This window comes from Tachypleus tridentatus, chromosome 12, assembly GCF_004210375.1.
Source record: "Tachypleus tridentatus isolate NWPU-2018 chromosome 12, ASM421037v1, whole genome shotgun sequence".
In the NCBI taxonomy this organism is placed as follows: Eukaryota; Metazoa; Arthropoda; class Merostomata; order Xiphosura; family Limulidae; genus Tachypleus; species Tachypleus tridentatus.
Window position 1 is genome coordinate 32,202,443 of NC_134836.1, and position 27,122 is coordinate 32,229,564.

Below are 27,122 nucleotides of genomic sequence, written 5' to 3' on the forward strand. Positions count from 1 at the left end.
AAAAAAGCATTAGTTTATCATGTTAGTAGATTAATCCTTTTACCTCAACTATCCTTTATTTTGCATGTCATGAGGTTTTACTGGTTTACATTTGAAATATTTTAAAACTTTTTTTATTTATGTTATACCAATTAGTATAGCATAAAATCTTAGCTAATAATCTATATTTTAATAGTATATTACTTTGTAAAAGGCACAGAAACCATAACAACTACTGTTGTGCCAAATGACTTATCTCTTTCAACAGAGGGTTGGTCTATATGGCTAACCACATGACATTTTTGTAGTCACATAGGTTTAATACTTCTTTCAGTATGATGTGTATATCTTATCAAAATTTGGCATTTTACTTAATATTATAAGTCTTTAGCATTAACAAATCATGTTTTTATTGAAGTATTTCTAATAAAATAAAGATTTGTCCATAAATGTATATTGAGTTCTTGTTTTGAATAGTCCATATAAAAAGTAATTTTCATGTTAAAATTAACAATACCTTTCCCCATCTCAAAAATCTTAAACTTCTTTTGTGTAATTCCTAAGATCTCTTAAATGCATTTCATACTTTTTTTCACTAAAACTTAGTCCATATGTTATTTTCTCTAACCTAACTCAAAACTGGATCAGAAAATCTTATAACCACCAAACAAAATCGAAGTAAATCTGAATTACCTTTTTTTTTCTGCAATCATTTCTTATTGTAATGTAAAACCACATTCATCTTAATTATCTCTGAACTCGAAACATACATCCATTTATGATTAAATTTTATTGTTTCACTGCTCTTTGAACTGTGACAAACTGCCATCCATGTACTTAGGAGTTGTAAATCACTTGGGGAATGTGCAGCTTACAGTTTTCTATCATATTACATTATCCATGTGCTACCAGTACAAGCAGTTCATGTGGGTGCCTCACAAAACATTTTTATCTTATTATATTATTATTTATCTAACTTAATATAATCTTAACTAACCTAAAAATATCCATATATTTACATGTTAGTTGCTTTTATAAAGATACATAAATAATAAACATAAAAAAACAAGAAAAATACTTTTTAAATGTTCTCTTTTCTTGTTTTCAGTTGTCGAAGAGAGTTAACCCTAATTTTGATACCACTCATAATATTGCAATCAATAATTTTTATTTGATTAAATAATGCTCCAAACAATATAAACGACAAACTTGCAAAAAGTAGACAAATCTATATCTTAAAAATTGTCTGGCTTTCTAACTCTGTGACAACTGTCATTACAAATTCATCCAAGCTAGCTCTTAACTTTCTTATGAAAACGCTATTCACACTCTAAGTGAAATTGACATTAAACCATTAGAAACATAACATTATAGAACATGTCCTTTGACAGATGAAAACCTTGAGTTTTGATCAGTTACAGGTAATATATAATTGAAGAAAAAAGTGAATTATTAATGAATTATGAAAAGAGGATATGACAAGTGGGTGTGGCAGGAGGGGTCTGCTTTTTTATTTGACAGCTCTGTAACCATACAAAGTTGAAGACTAATACATGTGGTTAATCTGAGCAATGACAATTTTATAAGGAGTAACTTAGGTTTAATTTCATACTTTTTCAAGGGGTGATGGCTAAAATAGAGATTATGGCATGCTGAAAGAAAATGTGTTGTGTGTTATGCAAGGAGAAGTTCAGGATTTTTTCAAATATTACCTTGTAGAATTAAGAACTTCAAAATAAGATACTATTAAAGTAGGGATTATTAGCTAAGATGTTATGCTATTCTAGTTGGTATAACATAAATAAAAATTAGTTTAATAAAATACCCAGGTAGATAGGTTAATAAAGAGAAATGGAAAAATCATACAGTTTACCATCTTTATAGCAGTTTATAGCAGTCAGTTCTTTCATGTCCTGAAACAGCTGTAAATTAGTATTCTTTAATTTGTAATAAGGAAAATACTTAATTTAGGAACACCTAGAAAATGTGCAAATAGCTCTGAAATGTTGATAAGTTAAACTAAAAGTAGTGTCCTTTCCTAACCAAAATGAATAACAAAAGAATATCTTTTGTGTGTGTGTATATATCAGTGTCAGTGCCAAATGATGTACCAACATCCACTTCTTGGATTTCTTTTTTTGTCACTCTACTGTACTTGTTTCATAATCTGAACCCAGCTAGCATTTAGTCTCCTAATGCAAAGTGATCCTGAGTTCTAAAGATTAATATCTGTGATGAGATTGAAGCTACTTTCTGAAGGCAGGTGAAGAGTGACCAGAAGCTGATCAGTGATCTTGTCAGCTCCCAGACAAAACTTCAAATTGTTCTTGATTATTTTTATCTTGCTAAATTCTTTCTCAACATTTGAAGAGTTAACTGGTAGAGACAGCAGTATTTCAAAGAGCCACAGATGATAGTTAGCTCCTCCTCAACTTCAGAGATGATAGCAGCTCATGATTGGTCTTTGTTGTTATATCTGGTGGAATTAATTAACAAAATAGATGTAGAAAATGTATTGAAGATATCATTATCAAAATTGCATTATTATTCCTATTTTTAAGTCATTATTTTGTTTAAAGTTATGCAGATTTTACCAGTAACTTGTTCAGCAATCAAAATCAGGCTGATTATTACATAATCAGGTGTCAGTTAGAATTGGTAGAACTTGTCAGATTACCTGACTACAGAAAATTGACTGCCAAGAAATTAAGAATAACACTATCTAGAAGACTGTTGACAACAACAGTATGACTTGTAAGTATGCTTACAGTCACAACCCTGTATTTTTCATTTTTATTTTGACATTAAACATCATTCCCCATACAATACAATATCATCAGTTAAATAATTTCTGTTTCTCATTTATTTACATAAGTGATACAGTAAATAAAAGAAAGGTTAGAAATAATGCTGCATGCATTGCAAAGTGCAGTCACTTTTTATGGATTGTAAATTATTAGTAAATGGTTAGTAACAGCACCCTATACACAAAGCTATTACATGCTGTGTTCTTATCAGAGATTTATGTAGACTTCTTCCACAATGTTCTTGGGATAATACTCTATGTGGATCTACTTTAGTGCTGCACTGTGTGTTACCTCATTCTTTCTAGAGATTGCTTAAGAGCACATGACAACAGAGTGCTTAGTAATTTTTAATATCACATTACTTTTCAGTAGGGGTCTTGGTCAATTGCTTGAATTTCATGTGTTACTGTAAGTTGAAAGTGGTTAACAGGTATATACAAATATTTACAAAATAACTAAACTATTGGGCATCTATGGAGCATTCTATTTCATCATTTAACAGTCCTGTTATTTACGAATATGTATAATTTCAATATGTTACCTTAAATTTAGCTATGGCATTTCGAATATGATTGTGCTGATTGGTTACATTGCTCTTGAATGTACCTGGCCATGTCATTATTCACAGGAACAAGCTTACTGACACCTCAGCTAAGTCCACCTGCACTGGTGCTGTTATGGCTGTGCATGTTCCATATATGGACTGCAGTTGGTTTGAAGTAACCAATATCAAAATAAGCTTTCCCAGGTTAAACTTTCTGTTATCTTGTAATCTATCTTGTTTCTGTAAGTATCAGAAGGAGATAGTTGTTCTGGCTAGGCTATGTATTGGTAACAGCTTTTTAATTTTTCATTTTCTCTTATCTAGGACTGTTCCATCAGGATGTGGCCTTTGTGACAACAGGACTCAATAGCTCATATCTTACTTTCATGTCATTGTTATGACTCTGAGCAGCAGCACCATTTAAAACATGTATATCCTAAGGATTTAGTTCTGACATTGGTTGGTTTCATTGGGAATGGTGACACTGTCTAACTTTATTGTATTTTAAACTTTGTATGAGTCATTGGCCTTTTTAATTCTAATTAAGCCTGTTATCTGAATTTTGGAAATTGTTTAGGTTTAACTCCATATTTTTATACATTTTGTCACAATTTTGGTTTTATGGTTTTTACCAGTTGTTTGCCACAGATAGAGATAGTCCAGTTGTTTTGTGCCAATAAGTGCTAAACAATCAACCAATGCTTTCTAGTGAGAAAAACTATATTTTGTTTTTTCAAATGGGAAGCAAAAGGTTGAAAATCAGAATTATGAAAGTGGGCAATTGTGTTAACTTACTTTCCATTGCACCTGTAACTAACATGGAGTGTATATGTTTTTATCACCAGTAAAACTAATATTTCATGACTTTAGATATGTGTCAAAGTGGCACGGTATAAGTGCTGAGATCTCAAATACATTTAATGAAAATATGTGCCAAAACAGGAGAAAGAACATTTTAAGTAGTTTAACCAAGATGATGTGGGTCTTTATACATATAAAGTTGTCATTTCATTTTCTCATAACATTGGAAAGTTGATCATTACACATGTAATAAAGTTACAATTAGGAGCACATTTTAATGAATCCAATTTGAAAAACAAAGATTCAGTAACGGAAGAGAAGATTATTCTATTTCGAATGAAGACATTCAAATGCTATCACCTTATATGACTTTTGGAATACTTCATGTGGTTTAGAGGGTGATTCAGTTCAAAATGTGTAGAGTGACAGCAAAAGTCTTTAAACTAATAGTGGAGTGAATGATGAATTTAGGCAATGAATCTCAATAATTTGTTTATCTTTCATAAAAGCTGCATATATACATATTGATCATTTACTAGCCACAAGTTCAGTCCTTGTTTTTATTTTAAACTTATTCTGTAAAGAACAGAAAAGAGATGAGGATTAATTTTCGTGACACATTTATTGATAACTTCATTTCAAATGTAGTGAAGCTTCAAAGGACATTCTCTTTAGTTATTACAGTTTTTAAGGTTTGACTATCAGCAGTACAGCAGAATGATATCATCAGCTTTACTGTATATATAATCAGAATTGTAAGGATTGTGTGCTATGATGATTGACAGTCAGCATTTTCTAATTGTGAAGTGATCAGAAGAAAGTATATTATATTTTATTTTTGGATAATGCAGTCTACAAAGTTGAATTCAAAAGTGTTTGCCCAAACATGCATACATTTACAAACATTGTGCATAACTTTGTAAAGCATCTTTTATCAGACTTTCCACAAATGATGGGTTTCTGATTACTGGCACAATGTGTATCATATCCTTTGAAGAGAAAAGTTACATTAGCCAACTTCCAATCCTCTTGTACCTGCCCACTATTCAAGGACTGACAAAAAATACCAGGAAGTATCACACATATCCAGTTCTTATCCTCTTTGAAAACCCTTGGGAAAATTTTATCTGGTTTAGGTACCATATTTTTCTTTAAACTTCCCAATGTTTTCTTAACAAGCTCAGAATTAACACACACAGTTTCTTCAGTTATGTTTTCATCAACCAACTGTTCATGATTTGGAATACTGCTTAGATCTTTGTTAGTAAAAACTGAAAAAAGAAGTAAATTTAATAACCTAGCTACTACATAATTATCACGAACAAGCATTCCTTTATCGTTCCTCAAGGGTCCTACTTCTGTTCTAACATTTTGTTTACTCTTAATGTATTTAAAGAAATATTTATGATTAACATTTACATTTTCAACCAATGTTTCTTTCATAAATTTTTTTCAATATCATATTTTCCTGTTTCACCAACTTTCTTGATCTTTTATAATCTTCTAAATCTTCCATCATACCAGTCATTTTAAATTTCTTAAAGTTATGATGCTTTTCTTTAATTTTATTTCTCATAACCTTTGTAAGGCAACCTGGATTTTTACTTGTAGCTTCCCTTTTCTTTCTGTAAGAAATATGTTCACCTTGAATACTTAAAAATTTTCCCACCCTGACCAGTGTTTCTAAGTAACTCAGCTGCTCAATTCACAACAGATAATTCTTGTTTCATCCCTCCAAAATTTTTTTGTAAACTTGTAACCAAAATATCATAATTCCTTATCATTATGTGCAGCAAAACACTGAACCTATCAGAGCAATGATCACTTTTACCGAGATGTTCCCAGTTTCCACCCTCTTGATCATTTGTGTATTTTCAGTTAACAATATATTTAAAACAGCATTGTTTCTTCTATTCCTTTAAGAATTCATGAACAAAGTCTTCTTGAACAGTTTCAAAATCACCTATAATTATAACTTTATTAGCAACTGAAATCTTAATCTTATTTTGAAGTTTCTCACTAATTTTATGAGTATCATCTGGTGGTATGTAAAAAATTCCCACTGAAAACCTTTTCCCTTTATATGCAAAAGAAACCCAAATGGATTCTATCTCCTTGCTGTTGTGTTTGATATTCTCAACTTCAACAGGATGTAACTCATATTTTATATATAAAATCATCTGCATTTAATACTGTTTCAGCTACTCCCATTGTATCTAAACCTCCATTATTACCAGGGTTCTATACTCACCTATTTTATTTCTTTTACTTCTAGTATTACAATATTAACAGTTAAGCCTATCCTTATAACTACTTCTATACTCAATACCTATGCTAAATTTTTCTCTGCTTCTCTTTCATTTTGCATTTAGTTTATCCTGACTCGCAATACTGGCTAGTCCTAGTATAAAATATTCATTACAGCTGGTTTACTCGCCCTAACAAACAAGTCAGCCCCTATCCTATTTAAATGTAAACCATTCATTCCTGAAAGCTTCGCTATTTTATTTAATCCTACCAGTCCAACTAGTCTGGTCATCATTACATACTACTCTAAGCCTAGTATTCAACTTCAGTGATCTACTTATAACTTCATCCCCACAATTAATTCTGGGCAGTATCTCAGACATAGTTAATTGATGGCTTTTTGCTTTCAATGCCTTTATCACCCCCTTGTATTTATTTATTAGTTACCTTTCCCTACATCATTAGACCCTATGTGAGCAACAGAAATTGCATCTCTTCTAGCCCCTTCGCTATATATTCTGCTCTCCCAGTTATATCCTCCCTTAGTGTCCCAGAGTAGCATAATCTAACTCTTTTCTCCCTATTTACTCCACAGACATTCTATCAATGTGCTGTACTAAAAATTCTCTTATAACAATAATCTTCATGGGTTTTTCATTCATTCCAATCCTTATCTGCCCATTTTATTCGTAATGATGAGAAACCCACTTGAATGAAAAATGAATCTCAAGACAGCTGGTAAGGGTATTAAAACTTTTATTAAAATAAAGTAAAGAACTAATATTAAGGAACACCTTTATACCTATACTAATTAGTAACCTAACATACACTGCAACATATGAAATATGTTGCTCAATAACTCGTTACAAATAAGCCCACTACTTTTAAACATAATAGTACTCCTTCTTACTTCCTGAATGTCATATATTCCTTGCATGTAATAGCTATAGTTCCTCTTCAGATCCTGTTGCTATTTCCCACAACATACATTTTTCTTTATATATTGCTTGTACATTAATTAGGATAGCTTCCAACCTACAAAATACCTATAAATTGCACATCTTCACCACTAGCTTTCTTAAAAGTACATGCCAGTTTAAAGTGATGATGTTTGTGGATTTGTACATGACTGATTAAAGTTCATAAATTTGGGGAAGTCCTTTCTGGTTTGTAATAAGTTCTGTTTGGTTAAGAAATGCTTAGTACAATTTGTGTTGAGTAAATTTTTAATGGCTCTTTCAGTTTTATGGGACATGGGACTGTGCTGCTGGCTTCCTAACAGATACTTATTATGGGCCTACTGGCAGTTTGGTAGGCCAGTGGCTTTCTGGCCTCTGATAATTTTTAGCCATGGAGTATAATCATTCCCTGCTGGCTTGTAAAAGGCACACACACTTAAACAATTTTAATGGTCCATTTTCCATTATTAAAATTTATATTTACTGTATGGCAGTTATTGTAAAGGCAGTAAAACTACGTAACTTGTTTTTTAGAATCAAAATAAAAAATGTATAGTTTTATCAAATAAAAGCTGTATATTCCAATTTAAAAATATATATATAAGACAACAAAAGTTTTTAATTGAAACTTAAAATGCAGGGAAGAGATTTGAAATGCATTGAAATAATTTCAAACTTTTAAAGGTGAAAATTGATACAGATATTGCATGTAGAATTTAATATAATTTATTTGAATAAGACATAATTTGTAGAAAGAAATCCTGAAGTTTCAAAATTATTTCATCCAGTAACTTATTTATCAGTGCAGTGTCAACAACCACATAACAGTTGCATCCAGCAAATACATTTGGATATTAACGAGTTTATCTATAAAATGTATAATTCTACATTATGAGATATTCTGTAATGGGCAGGCATGTAAGCTAGTTGTTGGAGCTATAGTTTACCATGAATCATAATAGAATGATATTAAATCCAGAAATACAGTTATGAGTAGAGTACTTAAGTCATTAACTCAAAGAAGTTTACAGCTAGAATAAAGAATGGACTCTAATACTGAAGTTACAAAAAAAAACACATTAGGTTTCACTGTAATGTACATATTTTAATGTACAACTTTCACATACAATTTTTTTTTACCTGATTAATTCTCAGCAAATTGTCTAAAATTCTAAAACACTTCTAGACTAAACTGTTAACAGTCAGATATTCTAACATTTAGAACCTTTCTAACATTATATTCAAGCTTCTTAACCATGTTACTCAATTTGAGATAAATAGTAATATTAAATTGTATCAAGGTTGAGATGGTGTTTTGATTTTGTAGCAAGGTTGAAAGCTTCAACATCTTTTGCATACTTTCAGTTTCAGAGAGAAACTGTGACTCAAGATTGCTGGAGAGAACTGTTGACAGCATTCTAAGAACTCTTTCCCTGCTTCAGGAAGAACTGACTTTTTAACTCAGAAATGAATTCTTAAATAATTTTCCTTAGTATTCTTGCAAGTGTTAAATTGGTATTCACAACAACTTGGTCTGACACTTCATTGCACAATTTCCACACACTCCCAAGTTTTCCCAAAATCAAAACTCTAATGATTGGCACTTAGAGTTAGTAAATTGGTAGTCTGTATTCCTCTTCTCCTCCATGGTTCTATTAATATTAATCCTTTTTATATTGCATTTTCTGTGCTACAATAGTATTAGTTTATCAAGGGTAAGTTTTCTGCTACAGTAGTATTAGTGTATCAAGGGTAAGCTCTCTGTTACAGAAGTATTAGTGTATCAAGGGTAAGCTCTCTGCTATAGACGTATTAGTCTATCAAGGGTAAGCTCTCTGCTACAGTAGTATTAGTGTATCAAGGGTAAGCTCTCTGCTACAGTAGTATTAGTGTATCAAGGGTAAGCTTTCTGCTACAGTAGTATTAGTGTATCAAGGGTAAGCTCTCTGCTACAGACGTATTAGTGTATCAGTGGTAAGTTCTCTGCTACAGACGTATTAGTGTATCAGTGGTAAGTTCTCTGCTACAGACGTATTAATGTATCAGTGGTAAGTTCTCTGCTACAGACGTATTAGTGTATCATTGGTAAGTTCTCTGCTACAGACGTATTAATGTATCAGTGGTAAGTTCTCTGCTACAGACGTATTAGTGTATCAGTGGTAAGTTCTCTGCTACAGACGTATTAGTGTATCAGTGGTAAGTTCTCTGCTACAGACGTATTAGTGTATCAGTGGTAAGTTCTCTGCTACAGATGTATTAATGTATCAGTGGTAAGTTCTCTGCTACAGACGTATTAGTGTATCAGTGGTAAGTTCTCTGCTACAGACGTATTAATGTATCAGTGGTAAGTTCTCTGCTACAGGCGTATTAGTGTATCAGTGGTAAGTTCTCTGCTACAGTGTATCAGTGGTAAGTTCTCTGCTTAATGTATCAGTGGTAAGTTCTCTGCTGCAGAAGTATTAGTGTATCAGTGGTAAGTTCTCTGCTGCAGAAGTATTAGTGTATCAGTGGTAAGCTCTCTGCTGCAGAAGTATTAGTCTATCAAGTGTAAGCTCTCTGCTACAGTAGTATTAGTCTATCAAGTGTAAGCTCTCTGCTACAGTAGTATTAGTCTATCAAGTGTAAGCTCTCTGCTACAGTAGTATTAGTGTATCAAGGGTAAGCTTTCTGCTACAGTGGTATTAGTGTACCAAAGGTAAGCTCTCTGCTATAGAAATATTAGTCTAACAAGGGTAAGCTTTCTGCTACAGTGGTATTAGTGTACCAAAGGTAAGCTCTCTGCTATAGAAATATTAGTCTAACAAGGGTAAGCTCATGCCTTCTTATGACTGTGTGAGTATTGATTTCTTAACTTTTCTATCTTAAATGTCCTCCTCTCTCTCTGTTAGGCAAGTTTTATTATAGAACTTGTTTTGCAATGAGCAACATTATTTCTAATAATGTACATTCATGCCTTGCATAAACAATGCACATTTTTCTTAATTTCTAAAGCATTTGAATGGTAGTAATTGCTTAAGTATTCACAAGTGATTCAAATCTATACCACAAATAGTACAGAATTTGTATTCACTAGTTTTTCATGCTGGTTGTTATGAAGCATTTTCAAATTTATAACAATGATTATAATTTTGTAATCCTTGTTTTACACTGTAAGGTTTAAAAGGATTTGAGTATTTGAAGTTTAGGGTATTTTATGTATGATGAGTACATAACATTGAAGTTGTATGTGGTGTAAATATATACATATTATATCTTTCTTTAACAGTCCAAAGCTTCAGATATTAGAATAGTTAGAATGTTTTGTGTTAAAGTAACTAGCAGTGTGATGTAATTTGGGATTGCTGTAGACTGCTTCATACCTAGACATTTATTTGTATTTAAATGACACTAGATAGGCTATGTTTACATTAGGGTTACCACAATAACAGAAAAATAAATAGGAAACTGCACCTGAAAATTGGCTATTGTAATTACAGCAGCTTTTTGTTGACATACACGTTGGTAATATTATAGCAGAAAAAACGAGAAAGCTAGGTTTGATTAGAAAGTTTGTTTATAACATTTTTGTTTAGAGAAACTGTAAACAACAATGTATAGTATAGTCTTATGTTTTAGTCTTGACAGAGAAATAATTAATCAGAAAGTTTTGTGTAGGCTCATATGGCTCAAGATGAAGCTGTAATGGTCAGAATGGCATATGCTGAAAATATAGCAGTTTTAGCAGAAACAGCTCTACGGTAAGTTGTATCTCAAAAATGAAAATATATGTATTTAGCTGTGAAGTAATAAACAGAAATTGGTGTATTGGAAAATCATAAATACTTTTTAAAATGTATAATTAACTCTTTCAACCATAGAATTAATTACCTAATAATTTCAATCAGAAGAGTTTTTAAAAATGTATAACAACAATTGGCAATAAATGGTATTAATTAATAGAATAAAAATCTTCTGTGAGCACAATGCTTTAAATCATTAACTAGGAATCCTTGCTGTTATTTACGTATTTTACTAAGGCAGATGTCATCATCAATATTTTAAAAATTGCTTCATATCTCTTCTCTCAAATCATATGAAAAAATAAAACTATAATTGACATGTTCGTATTTAAAACTTGATTCTATTTAAATATTATTATGGTTAATTTTAGCTAAAATGAGAATAATAAACCAAACTTAATTTCAATATTTGGTACCTTCTGAAAGCATTAACTACATATATTAAATAATAACTTCTGGTTAACAATTTTACCATGTTTATTGTGTCCAAACTAGTCTTAAGAGCTCTGTGGAGGAACATTTAAAATTTATGTCTGCTTCGATAAAGCTTGCTAACATATTAAACAAAGCTAAAGCTTTGTTTTTTTTACATTCACTGCTGACTGTTGTCTTTGTTTTACAAGTTTTAAGCTTCTGAAGCTAACCAAGTCAAAATTATATCTTCTCAAACCTGGATTTTTTTCCTTGCGATATATTTGCTATTTAATTTCTTAAATATGTTTTTGTTTCCTCGTCTGTAAGCTGTTCAATGATCTTTGGACAAATCTCGATCAAACCTCTAGGGATGATTCTTTGGACTGAGGGGCATATTATAACAGTTATTACCCAGACACACTCTCATGGCACAAATGTTAATGTTTGCTTAGCATAAAACTTCATTGTCTTGGATAAATTTTTATTCCTAAAATTTTGTAATTTAATTTTTTTCTTTAAATTTGCTTCAAGTCTTTCTTAGAAAATTCTGAGTTATTTCACTGCTAGGAAGAATGGTGATCAAAGCACAGTCAACACACACCTTTGCTTTTCACGTGGTCAATTCTATATTAGATGTTCAAGAGTAAGATTATAAAGAAGTCTGTTAATTTTCACCCAGAAAGGAGGAAGAGCTTCTACTATGTCCTATCAAGAATCACTCAGGGTATAAAGCAAAGTAAAATAATTGTAATACCATTTCTTTAATGTGGAATAAAGTAAGTGTGAAATAAATTGTGCATTTAATTTTTTTGACTGCAGAAATGGGATAGGTGCCTCAAGTTGTATAGTATATATATAAATTGATTTGTATTTTTGGTATATTTTTGATGTGTAAAGGTAATAATGTTATTGGTTCATTTCTTTTAATTTTATTTTGTTGAAGTAATTCCTTTGGCATTTCCTTACTGCTTGGTAAAAATACTCATAATTAGCATAAGATTAGAGGTTAGCAACTCTTTTGGAAGCAGTTATTGTACAAGTGATATGAGGCTGTTATGAGATTAGCAGATTCCACAAATAGTGTTTCATCGAAATGAGTATGAAGATAACCTCTTAGAGTAACATATAATACAATAAATGGTATGTACTGATGTATTAATTTTAGTTACATATGTGAAATATTTATTTAAAAAATATTCAACAAAGTATCATTGTGACTGTGTTTCACAATGAAAGTAATTCTTTTCATATACTTAAAAAAAGTCGAATTGTTTTTTTGTTATAATATGTAAGAGAAAGTTCCATTTTATACAACTAATACGTTTTGACATCTTTTCATTTTACTTCTTTTTATTTTCATTATCTGTTTTTATTTCCTCTTAAAGTCAGTTAAATAACCACTGAAAGCCACATAAATACTATATGCTGGTTTTTATCACATGCCATTGTGTTGGTTTATTACACTCGTTACTGCTAAATGTCTCAACTTGATGTCCTCTTGTCAAACCTTGTATTTAGTGGATTCCACCTCATAACTATATTACACTGCTTCTTAGTAGATTTCACAAATAATATTTCAGCTCAAAATTACATTATACTACTACTTAGTGGATTCCATAAAAAATTAAAGTTTAAATCCACAGTAATGGAACAGTACTAAATGTGTGGATACTAGTTTTGATACTTTCATATTCTCTCTTAAGTTGACATTTGTGAGAGAAACATTGTACAAAGGATGTTTTATGTTCTTTAATGACATATGACATCAGAAAAGGATTCAACTAAAAGTGAATTTGGTAAACTTTGAAATTTTGAAATTTCCATACTTCTTTTGTCAACTTAATTTCTAGTTTTATGTGCTACTTTGGCTGATTTATAGTTTATTTTGTAGTCAAAATACTTCATGTGTAGAGAAACAGCATTATTTGTCTGTCCATTTTTTTGATGTTCTGCATCTGGTATCTAAATTTCTACCTGTTTTTCCAAAATAAACATTTTTGCAAGCTTGGCAGTCACCATGTTTTTAATTTTGTGGTGGAGACTTGTTCAAGAGCAAGAAGTTTTTAATGGTTTTGGAATAGTTATAAACAGCTCTGAACTTGTTATTTTTTTAGATTTTTCTATAAAGAGAATATTAAAAATTATAGTTAATGCTAACTATTTTATTTTCACATGTAGGGGATTTTGTGTGCTGGTTATTTGTAAAGAACATCTGCCTTTTTTGGTAAAGTTTATAGGATATTAAATTATTTGTAAATTGTATAAATATTTTTGATTTCCTTATCAAGGATCGTATGTTGATATATTTTGTAAGCTCTTTAAAACTTTGATGTTATAATTGATACTTCAACTGTTTTATAGTGTTGAATGTAGCTTAAATGGTTTGTTAGTTTTCTTTTGATACAAGGAGCTAATTCTATTTATGCTTCAGTTATGAAAATATTTAAAAATGGTAGAAAATTACTGGTTTTCCATTCAACTCTACACTTAACTTAATAATGTTGACAGTTTGTTAATCTTCTTAAAAAACTTGAGTATTATTACCATTATTTGACCAAACAGAAGATATACCATGAACATATCAGAACTAAGGGATGCACTATGTATTTAGATCCACTGTAGGAGTTAATTCACTTTCAAAATAGTTCTTGAAGATATTAAATAGAAATGAATATAAAGAATTGTCCATAGCCACTTTTTGTTTTATATACAACAACTACATTTTCTTCAATTCAAATTTCCACTAGAGAGATGGAAGTGTGAACTGGCACAAGAAGTTGAATTTTTCATGTAATGCATTTATTGGAAGCCTATTGTTTCATTAGTTTGTAACTTTCTAAACAAAGAATTGATGTCAAAACTAACCGTTTTTCTTTCATTTGTGTCAGAGTTTTTTATTTTATTGGCAAGATCTATATTATTTGCAAGATGTGATAAAGAGAAATTCTCTGAAGCAGGATATAGTTGTTGTGCTAACTATTTGCATAATAGATAAACAGGTGATAGTACATTGTGAATAAAGATCTCAAAGGGTAAAAGTCTTTAACCATTTTCGGCCACCCATACGTGTATAATAGAAAATAATTAATCTGTTTATAGATTTTTAAGACTTTCAGATAACCAAATACAGTTATTGGGAGAGATTTTTTTGTAAATCAGTACTTTCTTGGAAAGTGGTTTATCCTTCAGTTTTATTTCATAGTTATATTTATCCTAGATGACAAATTTATTTTTGTCATATTTAGTTATTACAATATCCTTATCTGTTTTTCTTAAGCTTCAATGAAACAGTGAGGAATTTTGTAGTAACAAAATAAGTGACCATAACTTATATTCCTATCCATTATTTTTTTTTTACATTTGCAAGACTGTATGATAACAGGTTTAAAATATTCCTATCTGGTTTAGAAGTTTTATACCATCTGCTCTTCTTAATTCTTTCAGTAGAGACTCATTTGATTTCACTGACCATATGATCTCTTTTTAGTCATCTAAAGTCTTTTTAGATTTAATAATTCTAACTCTCAGTATAGTGTGTGTATCTTCATAAACTTTAGTCTTTCAGTTAGTATTATAAAACTTTCACAAACAAAAAAATCATATTTTTTTGCTTAGTATTTTTAATAAACTAAACAATTTGTCAATTAATATATTGAGTATTTGTTTTGAATTGTTTGTGTGCAAAGTAATTTTTATGTTAAGATTAAAAATTCCTTTCCTCGTATCAAAAATCTCAAATTTCATTTGTATATATCCTAAAAACCTCCTAAATGCATGTCAAACTTTTTATTTTATTTGTTATTCTCTTTACATTATTTCAAAAAAAACCTAACCATCAAAAATAAACATTGAAATAAATATAAATTATCATCTTTTTCTTTCCATAATGACTCCAAATTGAAACATGAAACTGTATCAATTTATCACAAATATCTCTAAGTTTGTAACAGTATTTATCTGTTTACAATTTTATTGTTTTGTTGCTCTTTAAACTATTTAATAACTATCTGTGCCATTGTAAGTTGTAAATCACTTGGAGCTTGTTCTGCTTATTTTATGTCAACAAATTACATTACTTACAAGCCACTTGCACGTGTGCCTTGTGAAATATTTTCATTTTAATATTATTATTATCATTTATTTTAACTAATCTAATCTGAAGTAATCTAAAAAGATCCCTATTTGTATATTTTAGTTACTTTTATAATTATACATAAAGAAAAAAAAATGAAAACAAGACATAATGTACTTATCCAGTCTTTTTTTTTTTCTTACTGTCAATTGTTGGGGACATTTAATTATACTTATTGTGTACTAATGATAGTAGTGTGTTAAATAATTTTTATTTAGATAATGCAACAAACAATATAGAATAATAACATGCAAAAGTTAGACAAATTCCCTTACCTCATTATGAATTAATCTAAGCTAGCTGTTAATTTTCTTATGCGAATGATGTTGGTACTCCAAGTAAATTGACATTGAACTATTCAGAACATAATGTTATACAGTATGTCATTCAATAGATGAAAATCTTGACTTTCTATTGGTTATAGGTAATATATAATTAAATGTAAGAGCAAACTATTAAGGAATTTTGAAAGAAAGAATTTGGAAGGAGGGGTCTGATTTTCTATTTGATAACTCCAAACAAGATTGGAGATTATAAAAAAATATGCTTTGTCTGAACAATGACACTTTACGTTTCATTTTGTATTTTTTTTAGGAGTGGTGGGTAAAGTAGGGAGAATGACATGCTAAGATAAAATGTGTTAAATGTGTGAGATTAGGGAAATTCAGGATTTTTTTTTATATTGCCTTGTACAATTAATAATTTAAAGCTTATAGACTATCAAAATATGTATTATTAGCTGAGATTTTCTGCTATACTAATTGGTATAACATAAACAAAAAGTAGTTTACAATTATGAATGTAAGACACGAAAACCTTTTATCATGCACAGTAACTGTAAAGGATATCTATGGTGATAGGGTTAACAGAGTATGAAATTTAATTTGTATTGCTGTTATCTCTTTATAGTTTAATTTTCATGCAACAGAAATCTGTGTTATCATGAATAATTTTTGTCTTTTGGCTATAGAAGTATTTGCTTCAAAGCAACATTTTACAGTTGTCTCTTGACTGTAGAAATATGTGCTTCAAGTCTGTCAGCAACATTTTACAGTTGCCAAAAGTCAGCCAATTTAAGAGATACAGTTATTAAGTCAAAACTTACCATAACTCAACACATTTAGATGTCACTTTATGCTGATCTGCATTTTGATGTCAAAAGTATTAAAGGTCTTGGAATTTCTGTTATAAAATAAACAAAGGGTGTGTTTTATTTAAAACCAAATGTTGGACTGAAGAGTACATGTGAAATTGTCAAAGTATCCATGTAAATCTGGTGTTGTTTCACTATTATATATTTATACTTTATTTTAAATTGCTTCATATTGCCTCATGTATTTACCTCTTGTTTCAGCTAAAAGTCACATTACACCTCTGATCAGTGGATTTTACAAACATTGTTTCATCTAAAAGTTAACTTACACATCAGCTTAATGAGTTCCACAAACATTGATTCTTCTAAAAGTGATATTATGCTTCTGCTTTGTGGATTCCAGCTAATAATTACATTATGCTACCATTTAGTAGATCCTAAAAACTGTTCTGTACTGAGAAGAGAGGTATGAAATCATATCTGTTGGTTTGTTTTCTACTTACTGGATTATACCTAATGGGTACATTACACCACTACTAGTGGATTCCTCAAACAGTGTTTCAGGTAAAATTGCATTACACAACAGTGGGTTTCAGAAATCATGTCCCAGCTAAAGATTAAATTACATTATTACTTAGTAGGTTCCAGCTGATAATTAGTTTGCATCAATACTTAGTGGATTCCACAATTTTTCAGCTTAATTCTGTGTTTACATTTTTGTTCTGTAACAAAACATATTATGAATTATTTTAGCTATATCTTCATTTTTCAATTTGATGTGTGTCTCTGTGAAACTATAACTTATAATAAATTTTATATGATGAACCTCAAATTGTCTAAACATTTAACTTTACTATCATAAAATTAAGTGCATGCAGGTTTTGTGTTTTTAACATAGGAATACCAGATCATTTATATCAAAGTAAAGTACAAAAGTTTAGAAACACAAAATTAGACAACATGTTTGGTGATTAATAGTATTTGTTGTAATTTGTTAATTTTCCATTTTTTTTTTTTTTTCATTTTGACTTTTCATTTGTCCATTTCTCAACCTCTAGGGTTTCTTTCTATGCCCATCTAAGCATTGGTCAGTTTTTCTCAATTGCTCCAGTTTTTTATATCCTAATAAATTGCTCTTGACAGTGTTTATCTCACAAAAATCTCCACCTATGTCAGTGCACCTCTATACTGATATTGTATATAAATGCTTCCTTCAGTTAAAATTGTCACTTTTCCTTGATAAAGCATCGGTAATGGGTTTCTCATTATTATAATTATTAGGATATACTTTGAACATCAATTATGTTATTTAGTTGATTTTCATAACAGTAATAATAATTTTTTAAAAAATTTCTTTGATTGACAAATGGATTTATTATATTAATTTCTATTTCTAGCATGGAGGCAAATAAAGTCTCCTGTCCCACCACTGATATCTAGCATTGAACAACAGCTGGGAGAGAGAAGGAATTACTCCTGGTTGAAACTGTCAGTGATTTGTTATGAGATGGAGACATATTTAAATCTGTGGTGGTCCTCTGGGGGATTCTGAGGCTGCAATTGAGGGTTATATTCAGCATTCTGCAGAAAATGTGATTCACTTTTTCCTGTGCATCGTTTTAAGTTAGTTGGCTTTTTAAACCACTGTTGGTTTATGAACTTGCAGTGCTGTGCTCTGTCATTTGATTTCCTAAGGTGACTGTGCTAGGTGGTTCAATGTTCCTTTGCTTTAACAAACCAAATTTGCCTTACAAACTGTTGTTTCCATCAGTGGTGATCAAAACAGTTTTTAAGTGAGCTATAAAACTCAAAATGTGAGCCACATTGGAATAAGTTGCCTTGGATTTGTTTTCTCTAATTGGTTCTTTGAGAGTGTGATGTTTGAGCATGCACCTTACTTGATGGCTAAAAGGTTTATGAGTGAATTCTTAGTTTTTCTCCATCCACATATATTTTGGTTCATGCTGGAAGGTTTACTTCTCAGTTACATGAAGGGATGATTATGCCTTTTTTGACATCTTGTTGGAATGTTGCAATTTAGCCTACCACTGCTAGATGGAAGGATTTTCTGACTCTCAAATAATGAATCTGCTCCTTGAATTTTGGCATTCTAAGGCAAAGTTAGTAGTTAATCTGAATTGCCAATGTTCCATGATAGAACAGGGTAAGTCTATGGATCTGAATTAGTTTGATTTTAAAAATTTAGGAAACTTGGTTCACCTGTTTCACTATTTCTCAGGACTCTCCAACAGACATTTTCCCCTATTCTAGCAAGAGATTCCTTACCACACCCAGTTTCCAGTCACTGGGGTGGTGGACAGAGGCTTTCCCTTCAGAGTGTCAGAATGAATTCCTCCACTCTTGGAGAAGAGGGTGAAATTGGTAACCCTCCTACCTGAGTCTGGATATTTTTCTCAGATGTTGGTAAAAATAGCACCAGTCTATCTAAAAGTCTACTGGTAATACTGGTAAAGATTTGATGCTCCACTATCTAGTTGGGGCATGCATGGTGTTTCTGGTTGATCAGTGTAGATTCAACACATTGCTTATGGAAGAGGGTCTACTATCTTCTCACATTTCCAAATATGGAGTGGTCCCATTCTGGGTCATTGGCTGAGCTCAGTTGTTCCACATCCTCCACATAATTTTAGGGGCATGTAGAATATACCTTGCCCACATGGATGGGAAGTGAAGATGAATGGTCATAATTCCAGACATGAAGAGTTCTGCTTCCTTTGGTTGAGTAAGACATACACAATCTTGTCATTTGAACCTGTTACCTCTCTGGCATCTTCATGTGGAGGAGAAGGTTTGTCCACTTCAGTGTTGCTTATTTTCTCATCATAGTTGTGGTGGCTTAAAATGCATTACTCTATGGTAGAAGGTTGGGATCCACGTGTAAGTATATATATATATATGTATGTATGTATATAATGTTGCAGTCAAATTTCCCTCACCAATAATGTGGGATATAGGAACAAGACCACTTAATTCCAACCTTGAGTAGTGGAACATCAGCTGTCTAGTTAGAATTGCCATATAGTGATTATTACTCACATACAGTTCCATTCATGATACAGTAACTAAGTTCAGGGTGAACAGTATACCTGTTTTGTATATAGTTGTTCCCTTACTGGGGTGCCAAACTTTTATTGACACCCTCATGATTTATTCAGTGATTTTTATATGGATAATGCCCTCACTAGCTCATCTACCTTATAAATGTGGGCTTCTAATTTCAACTATATTTGGAAAGTTATATAATTCTTCAATCCAAAATATAATTATAATAATATTTATTTCCACTCTCACTCTCCTGCCATTTCTCCACACTAAAAGTCAGTGCTAGAGACTGAGTCAGTCTTGAAAAAGTGACAACATTTTTTGAATGAGGTTCATATGTATAGTACCACAATGGAGGGTGTTTTAACATAGGTGGAAAGTATCATGAGATAAATATTACTCAGGACAAATGAATGGGGCATAAAAGATTGGAGCTAGTAAGGAAAAGTTAAAACAATTCTTAGATGAGAAAAGGAAGAAACCCTTGTGGTTGAGTAATAGGTGTAAGTTAAAGAAGAAGTTGGTATTACTGGAAATACATTTTCAGTTTAGAACAATCTTAACCTCTGTTTCACAGTGTTTCTTTTAATAGGAAAAAGTTGTATTACAGAGTTATTCTTACCAAAGGTAAACTTGTAAATATAATCTATGATTTATTTGTTTCCCTGTAATTGTCTGCTATTAAAGGCTTATCAGCACAGCTTAGGTCAACAAATTAAATAAATAAAATATTGTTTCTTATAATGTTTATGTTGACATGATGTATATGGAAATTATGAGTTATTTTTAACTCACCATATAGTAACTTAAATTAATTGGGTGAATAAGATTAATGCATTGCACCAAATGCATTCTTCATCATTATACAGCAAACCAATTTAAGACATTGAATAGTAAGTATGCTGTATAATTTTGAATAATAAATTAGACCCAATTCCATAATATTATTTACATTCGAAAATTAATTTAGGTGACTACATGCTGAGTGTAAAAGGACCCAAAAATCCACATGTATTATTTTAAAAACTAATATTCCATGTAACCTGACAAAAAGTTGTGGGCAAAAATGTAACCAATCAAACCAGTTTTTACATTTATTTTCACTATGTGCATTTCTTTGTGATTCAGTTTTATTTATTAATTATTGAATTTAAGGATATTAGGTACAAAGTTAATGTATATTGAAACGAAGTTTAACTTCATTTTAATATCAAGAAATGTGCACATGTTTTGCATAATTTTCTTTATCTAGTAAAGTTTAGACTTTATTGTCAATATACGACTGTTTATAAGTGTAATTATCAACAATAAGTTCACAAAAGCATCAAATTGATTCAATGCAGCAGGAAACTAGACATAAAATTAAGTACAATTTCCAATTAAAACACTTAGAAATGATACAAGCATATAAATTTGGTTTCTAGCTTTTTGGAAAAAGTCCAGTTAGATGAAGAGACATTGAATGTTTCATCAGAGACATCTACCATTCAGAGCCATCACAACCAGGTAGAAGACTAACACTTTGAATTTGACAACCAAAGCATTTTATCATGTATTTTTGTATATTTTATTATTGTTATTTAGTTTATATTTGCTGAAAAAATCTTTGTTTTCATTCTTTGTTATTATATTTTTTTATAAATTGTAATTGGCCAGCATTAAAAAATTGGAAAAAAAATAGGAATTGAAGCATAGTTATTATTGTAACTAACAAGTAATGATAAGTTAATTTTTCCATATTATGAAAGTCTTCTAATATACTTATGTATTCCTTATGATATATTTTCTCTGTTGATTGTATTACACCAAAGGTGTAGTGTTCAGACATTGTATTTCTTTTATAGGCTTCTTATGATACTGAGCTGCAGGCATTGCATGAACTTGTGCAGCAAAGTGTGTCCACCCTACTGAGTGATCCAGAAAATGCTGTGAAACAAATGTTATTGGAGAAAGGAATTACTCAGTTGTGTGTCTTCTTTGGGCAACAGAAAGGTTGTTGACTTTATGTATTTTCTTATGAGAAGTACATAGGATATTATGCTTGTTGAAGTTTTATAATGTTTCCATATATCATCAGTAATGTAATATCTAATTATTGACTTAGCAATACTTAAAAATGCAATTAACAGAGTTATAAAACAATAAATTTTTAACAACATTTCCTGAAAAATTGCAAGGTTTGATCCTAATCTGCTTATGTTGGGAATTGGACATACTTAGCTACATCTGGAAGAGTTTTACATGTGTGAGAAAGATCTAGATTTGGAAAATATATCAAATATGAGGAAAGTACTGTCCACATGTAATAATAAACATTTGTGTTATTTTTATGTTAATTATAGATTAAGCTATGTGTATGGAAATGTTTGTGGAATTTGTTTTTATATAAAAAGCTATTTCCCACATTTGTAGTCAACACTGAACTAATATACAGCATTAAAGGATGATTAAGATATCAATCATACAAGAATATAACACCAATAATATAATGAAAGCTACTTTATTTGCATTTTATAAGTGCAGTATCTTTAACTATTCAAGCACATCTTCATTTTTTCGTAGTTCTAACATGATATTTAATTTCTTTACAGTATTTTCTCTCTGTCTATTTTACAAATTCTCCAATAGAAGAAGAGTAATGGAATTCCTGTGTATTTGTAATAATAAAAGAGCATGTCTATGTGACTGCAATAGTTCCAAGATGAAAGAACTTGGAAACCTGAAATTTTGCATGTATACTAAGTGAGCCCTGAGGGTGTTCACCTAAGTTTTATTACATATCTGCATGTGTGCATGCATGCACATCTTTTTTTATGAGGCAAGCTAGCAAAAAACAAGAGTAAAAAAAGTGACCATTGTAGCTCAAAGAGCTAAGAACCTAGAAAACTGAAATTTCACATCCATACAAAGTGGATCCACACGAGTATGCAGACCCATATGTTTTTAATGAACAAGCTCAGAAAAAACTATATAGAAAAGAAGTGATTTTTTTTGTATATCAACTTCAAATATATAAAAAAGCCAGCGCATTTTGGTAATAATGCATTACAAGAATGGTTTTTATGTTGCATTGTTTAGCAACAAAAGTACATAGGTTATATGTTTATGTTAAAATGAGTTAAGAATACACATACTGTTAGCCTAATAGCCTGAGTGAAGATATTTTCACTAGTATGTAATACTAATGTATCATTCCTCTCCATTTTGCAAATAAAAATTACAAGGAGAGTTTAGTACTTAGAAACTTAAGAGTTATAGAAGTTGGCAAAATTATACCAAGTTATATTTCTTTAAACTATTATGTACCCTTTCATAACAGGTCGTGGGTCAAAAGCCATGTCATCACATTTGTTGACTTGCATTCAAAAATTTATTAAACTAATATTTTATAAATTTATATTAATAAGTTTTGATTCAAATTGTTGATCATAATTTAAACTTTAATATTATATATGAGTTAATTTCTTATTTTAAAATGTGTATGGTATGTTGAAAGCAGCAGTGTTTAAAATTAGACGTTTCTCCTGTCAAAATACCAATTCTATAGTTTTGTACAAATTAGGAACTCATATTACTAATATTGACAAGCTACAATATAAAATAAGAACCTGATATCCTTTTATTTTGTTGAGATATGGCTTATGTACTGAATCAAACATGGTGGGTCTGTCCAACTCTTTTCATTTTTTGAAATGTTCTCTTATATATTCTTACTACAGTATATGACATGTGAATAACCAATCAACAGCTTAAAATGTCTCCAGAATAGTTTTATTCAGCCATTTTAATATTTCAAAAGACTACCACCTTCTTTTGAACCAAGATTTGAAGAAGGTATGTTGTGTCTTTAGTCTGCTCAAAATTTAATATTTTTTTAAAATTTAGATACATCTTTGCTACTAAGATTAATAAATTATAATGGAATTATTGGGTACAAGTATAGTTATTTATGATTTTGTGGTTATTTGACTGTATATATAAAATCTAAAAAAATTTGTTTGATATCCTATATATGTAAAATTTTAAGACTTAGCAACGTATGTCCAACAACAGCTGAGTACAAAGATAGCAAGAAGAGATAATTCTTTACTTACTTCTTGAATTATTGTTCTATATTTTAAGAAAAATAAGCATTATAATTTATTTCTAAAAAGTAATAATCTGTATACAAATATATAATATATAATAATTGATATGTGATTGTATATTATAAAGTACTAGTCTACTTAAATACAGCAAATAAATGGAAGACCGAAGGACAGTTTTGTATTACTGGATATGTAACATGAGTGCATATGCATCACATCAATGCAAGTTATTTTATATTAGCTAGACATGACTGGAAGGTCAATATAATAAAAAATAATAAATATATATGTTTATATATAGAATTATGAGACACAAATACAACTAAATAATTGTATTTTTGTGTTATAACATGTAGTCATTATTCTAGTACAAAAAAGCAATTTATATTTATTTCCTCATTTTTATGATGGTTAGGAGGTTGATCAAGTCACAGACCCCACACAGAGTATAGAAAATAACATAAAATATGAAATCTTACTAAAAACGAATGTTTGAAATGTATTTAGAAGGTTTAAGAGATCATGCAAATATTTGGGATTTTGGGGAAAAAGAATATATTTTTTAATCACAACATCTAATCACTTTGCACCCAGACTATTAATGAAACACACTCTATTTTCACAATCAAATATTTAGTAAAAATATTTCATTAAAAAATCTGATTTTTTATATACAAAATGCTTGTAATCTTTACTTTACTAAAAGACTACCAAATTTTGTGAAGATATATATGCTGTATCAAAAGTTAGAGTACAAATATAGTGGGATTATAGTGTTATTTTAAACAATATTCCAATCTTCTGACATGTAAGCCAACATTAGTGCCTCTCACACATTGGGCAGCAGAATTTATAAATGACATATGACTGTTGAGAAAATTGATTTTAGTTTTAAGCTTTAAAATATATTGAAATCTCACTAGTGGTCTAGGCACATAAACTTTGAAGATGAATTTGTGAATAGATTCTCTTGATTATGGTGTTTACTACCACTCCAAGATTTGCAACTGTGAGTCTCTGTGAGATTTATTACTTGTAGCTTTAGGACATCATAGTTTTGTGACCTGGATTTGAGATAGTTGTTAAACAGTTTTGTTCTCAGTGATTTTAGACTGTGGCTGTCTTTGTTTGTTGAACACTTGTCAAAAAATGGTAGAGAAAAACATTGTTGGTTTTAACATGTGAATGTAATGTTATCATATCTAAAATTAACATATATACAACAAACTTCACTAACTTATCTTCATTTTTAAGTATTACAAATCAGCCATCAACATAGCAAATCCAAATAAACAGCTTGAATTCAGTAGGGTTATCACTCAGTTACTTTAATCTAAACATATGATAATGTTAGTCATTACAAAACTTAAGCTAGACGCAAAGCTTAGTACACTAAGGAGGAGTAATTGTTTTACTGAAACATGTCAATTTAACCCTACCTTGTTGTGAAGTGTGTTCCAGTTGGGTGAATCATTTCACAAAGTTAAAGATTGGTACTTGATTTTATTATTTTGTGATTTTTTTTTGGGGGGGTGTGGCTCTGTAGTCTGTTTTTGTGTGTATTGTTTTATTGTCAGTGATGTCGAGAAACCCACTTGTTGAGAAATTTATATGCAAAAACGGCTCGTTTGGGTTGAGAAAATATTTTACATAGAAGAGCGAACAACGTTTTGACCTTCTATGTAAAATATTTTCTCAACCCAAACGAGCCGTTTTTGCATATAAATTGTTTTATTGTATTTATTAATTTGATGTGTATGTTACGTAAAATAAGTGATATAGTTATTGAAATGTAAGCAGTACTTATACAGAAGGATCAAACAATGTAATGACAACTGGTAGGTGAGTTTACTGATATGTTAAACAGTATCACAGAAAATAAAATAAGTGAATAAGTCAAACCATGCTTTAGTATTTTGTGTGTTAATAATTCATTTTACATAGATCATTGCACCTTATTTTAATATTGCCACACTGTTCATGAGTGTAGAATTAAATAATGTTTTTATAAGTGTCTTGTATTGTTTCCCTACAATTCAGTCAAGTAATTTGTCACTGTTTGATGTTTTAGTCTTTTACCTAAGCCTAATAAGCCTCAACAATGTTTACCACATTGTGGGCCAAGATGTTATTATGTCATTTCACTTGGCCCGACATGGCCAAATGGTTAAGGCACTCGACACGTAATCCGATGATTGTAGGTTCAAATCCCCATCTCACCAAATATGCTTGCCCCTTCAACTGTGAGGGTGTTATAATGTGATGGTCAATCCTGCCATTTGTTGGTAAAAGAGTAGCCCAAGAGTTGGCTGTGGGTGGTTATGACTTGCTGCCTTCTCTCTAGTCTTACACTGCTAAATTAGGGACAACTAGCACAGATAGTTTGTCAAAACAAACCAAACCAAACCAAATCATTTTACTTTATTTGTTATAAGCTTGAAGTGGTTGTCTTACAAGAAAATGAATTTCCATGTGATGAGTCATGTTCCTGAAAATTTGCCTCAGCAGTCAGGATGCTATTAGATATGTATTGATTTGCAGGTATTGTTAGATGAGATGCAGCCATAGAACAACTGAAGCTTGGATCAATCTGTAATGAGAACATGTCTCCAGATTTCCTTATTACACTGTTTATGGTTCTATGACCATTTCAACCATATAACTTGGTTATTTCTCAGTCGTAGTTTTTTGAGTAGTTACACATCCATTGATACCACTGCATGTTAGTGCTTATCTTGCTGTTCTCGAGATAACATTTGTACACGTCTACAGCAGTGCCATTGGGAAGACCTGTACTTGATTATCGTATGCTTCTTAAAGAACTTGCTCTGAGGTATTTAACATCACTTTAGGACAGTGTTGGTTTATTTTGCCTGAAACATTTTATTAGTTTTGATGCAACTTTCACTTATTCTCTTTAGCTCTTATTGAAACATGAAGTTTTGCCCTATTTTTTGCATGGAGAAATCATGAAAAGCATAAATTTTGACTTCAACAATCTTGTGATTTTAGTCAGGACTCCCAGACTGAAATACCACATCACAAGATTGTGCAAGTCAAAAGTCATGCTTTGCATGATTTCTCCTTGCAGAAGAACCAGTCATAGTGTAAACTACCAGTATTTGACTGCACTTTAATTCAGTTGGTTTTTATATAATAAAAGAACAGTATTCTTGTATTATTTATCTTTTTATCATTTTTTTAGTTATTTTTGCA

General features: G+C 30.6%; 1 protein-coding gene across 6 annotated transcripts in view; it reads left to right on the forward strand.

Annotated features, from left to right (window-relative positions):
- Vps15 (vacuolar protein sorting 15) overlaps positions 1-27,122 on the forward strand; it is a 199,496-nt gene that overhangs the window by 76,618 nt on the left and 95,756 nt on the right. For all 6 annotated transcript variants that reach the window (XM_076473726.1, XM_076473729.1, XM_076473730.1 and 3 more), the window contains 3 exons: positions 10,992-11,074; positions 21,243-21,324; positions 21,663-21,810. In XM_076473726.1, the coding sequence (XP_076329841.1) occupies positions 10,992-11,074; positions 21,243-21,324; positions 21,663-21,810 (313 nt within the window). The remainder of the gene's footprint in view (positions 1-10,991; positions 11,075-21,242; positions 21,325-21,662; positions 21,811-27,122) is intronic.